The sequence below is a fragment of the Trematomus bernacchii genome, unplaced genomic scaffold (genome assembly GCF_902827165.1).
Source record: "Trematomus bernacchii unplaced genomic scaffold, fTreBer1.1, whole genome shotgun sequence".
In the NCBI taxonomy this organism is placed as follows: Eukaryota; Metazoa; Chordata; class Actinopteri; order Perciformes; family Nototheniidae; genus Trematomus; species Trematomus bernacchii.
Genome location: NW_022987609.1, coordinates 2,922,065 through 2,924,554, shown reverse-complemented (window position 1 = coordinate 2,924,554; position 2,490 = coordinate 2,922,065). Strand labels below are relative to the sequence as shown.

Here is a 2,490-nt window from a genome sequence, read left to right as displayed (position 1 = left end):
AAAGATAACAGACGTTATTGTCGAAATTGACCAATAAGAATAAAGTATTGAACTAAGCTGTGAAATAAGGAGACTGTAATGTCACTCATAGTATTGAGTGGAAATGAACAATATTTCCCAATTACTTTGAAGGTTCTCAAATAATGAGAAAACGATCAAATAACAGTACCATCACCGGTTTATGAAAAATGTAGAAAACAAGAAATAAAGAAAAATTGAGCTTTCAGTTATGCTTTAATTGATTGGATTGCTGGTCAGCTTCAGCATCATAGTACAGAGAGAGAAATACATGTTCAGGACAGACTGGTGTTAAACCGAAATATTGCTTAGCAGGGTGAATCAGTTTATTGATTAAATATTAAAGTGAATCAGAAGTGTCGATAAATCTTCAAAACAGTGATGTCATCGAGGCCTGACATCCTGCTAGGAGTGACATCCTGACTGAAGATGTGACATCATCATTCCAGGGAGGAGGAACAGACAAAGGTTTGTGCGTCGAGACAATTTATGTCGTTGACATAGTTTCTACCTGTAGACAAAGACAACACAAAAATTAATAGATTTATAAGATGAATATAATAAAACACAAGCAAAGATGTATTGTAACTTCATGTTTTTAGTAAGCACTTTAAAAGGAATGATTAGCTTTATTTTATAATTATAAATAAAATAAAATTAATCCTTAAAAGATTGTACGATGAATAAAGAGGACAACACATAACAGCGTATTTTTTACCTGCATAGTTAATCTCCATACAGTGTTCCTTTCGTCCATGGTTGTTTGGCTCCCCGCTGCCCCAGCTTCCGAAGCTAAACTTAGAGCCATCGCTCCACAGCCACACTCCCTCCTGAGATAAAAAACATTACAAGTAATTTTCTGACTGATGTCTTCCTCTCAGGCTGAATAAACCAAAGGACAAGATAGCCTGTATGTAGCCTGAGATGCAAAAACCCAGGGCAAAAAAGCTCTCATTGGTTTTGGTGCAGTAAGAACAATTTTTTCAGAGAGACTAATAAATCGACCTGTTTCATTAAAAAGTCTAAGGGCATTAAACGGTAAGTGACATGCACTACATGCCCCCACTTTATTATCGGCAGTCCGCCTAAAGTTTTGAGATTAAAAAAGGTGGCTTATTGTTGGTTTCGCCAAGCTTTATGCTGTAAAAGTATTTCTTATAATGGAGTTTACACGCACAATTAAGTCAATAATCTCAGGGTCAACATTGTTGCAGTGCTTATATCTTTGATACAACAACATAATACATAAATCACTCACCCGAACAGCATCATGGCCTCCAACCCAAACATTTAGATTGCTGCCTGAAGCTTTTCTCACCAACTGTCGGATTTGGTTGTACTCGTGGGTCGATTGGATAGAAGCCAGATTCCCTCCGATGGAAATGCAATATCTCTATGGAGGGGAAACAAAGTCAGTCGTTTTTGAGAATATGCCAAACATTAAGTGTGCCAGTTACTGCAATATTGTTGTCATTTTGAGTACCTCAGCAGAAAACCAGTACGTTCGAATATTCTTCCAGATGAAACAGCGAGAGCCATGCTTAGTCCAACCAGGGGGGCAGTTCTCATCGCAATCTGGAATTGTCATACAATTAATACTTAATAAATTGAGGGAGCAAGAGAAGCAATGAATGCAGTATACAGATGATGTCCAATAGGATGCCATCTTAATTTGGCTGCAGTCAAAAATTGTTGGATGCTGTATTTTGACTCTATTATTAAAATAACAACCAACCTTTTTCCTCAGCTTTTGCCTGTGGATGTAAAGAACACATTATTAGGAATGACCAGGTTATAATTCATAGTTAAGCCATTGAACAATGATCTTAATAAATATAGTCTATTATTTTGTATTAATTACTTCCGTATTTTCTTTAGCTACGCATAACAAACATTACTTACCTCTGCCTCCATCCACAGTCCACTGGTCAAACAGAGGAGCACGATGCAGTAGACAACAGATGCCATCTGTGTAAGGATCAGACATTTTACATTTTATATTTTACAATAACTTACAGTACCTTGAGTACATTTAACTTTTTTTACCAGAGTTCCCCTTGCAGCGCTCACAACTTCATAACATTTAATTTGTATCCTTAATTAATTGTATAGAAGGTGTAGAGTCTAACTTTTACAGTTTTTATTTTTAAAACAACCTAAAGAACTAAACCCTTACCTTGCTGTGATGATCAGATGAAGTAGTACTTGCAGCTGCAGCAGGTGAGTCGTGATAGTCATGGAAGGGTTAGGGTTCTTTATATACCTTATCTAGAGGGTATACACTTACACTTGATTGTCATAAGACATAACAAATTACATATTGACACAGCCTTGATTAAATATTAGACTGTTTCATAAGAAATGTTAGTGTTTTTTGGACCAGGTTATTTGTTTTGCTGTAGCTACAGTAAATTAAACTGTGCAAGGCAAGGCTATTATTTAGATAGCTTGTTTCAACACAGACAAAAGCAC

General features: G+C 36.2%; 1 protein-coding gene across 1 annotated transcript; it reads right to left on the bottom strand.

Moving 5' to 3' along the window:
- Positions 1–215: 215 nt before the first annotated feature.
- Positions 216–2,286, bottom strand: LOC117483388 (galactose-specific lectin nattectin-like). The gene is made up of 7 exons (XM_034131718.1): positions 2,195–2,286; positions 1,921–1,986; positions 1,754–1,772; positions 1,502–1,593; positions 1,277–1,411; positions 737–848; positions 216–529 (listed from the first exon to the last, which is right to left on the bottom strand). Exons 2-7 carry the CDS (start codon positions 1,984–1,986, stop codon positions 459–461), a joined length of 495 nt encoding a protein of 164 aa, XP_033987609.1. The 5' UTR covers positions 2,195–2,286; the 3' UTR covers positions 216–458.
- Positions 2,287–2,490: the final 204 nt, after the last annotated feature.

Bases quoted from the DNA above. Each gene is read 5' to 3' on its own strand.
- LOC117483388 (XM_034131718.1), bottom strand. From the start codon at position 1,986: ATGGCATCTGTTGTCTACTGCATCGTGCTCCTCTGTTTGACCAGTGGA. The intron at 1,412-1,501 runs GTACTCAAAATG...TCCCCTCCATAG, and splicing joins CGTACTGGTTTTCTGCTGAG to AGATATTGCATTTCCATCGG. The intron at 530-736 runs GTAAAAAATACG...CTTTGTCTACAG, and splicing joins TATGGAGATTAACTATGCAG to GTAGAAACTATGTCAACGAC.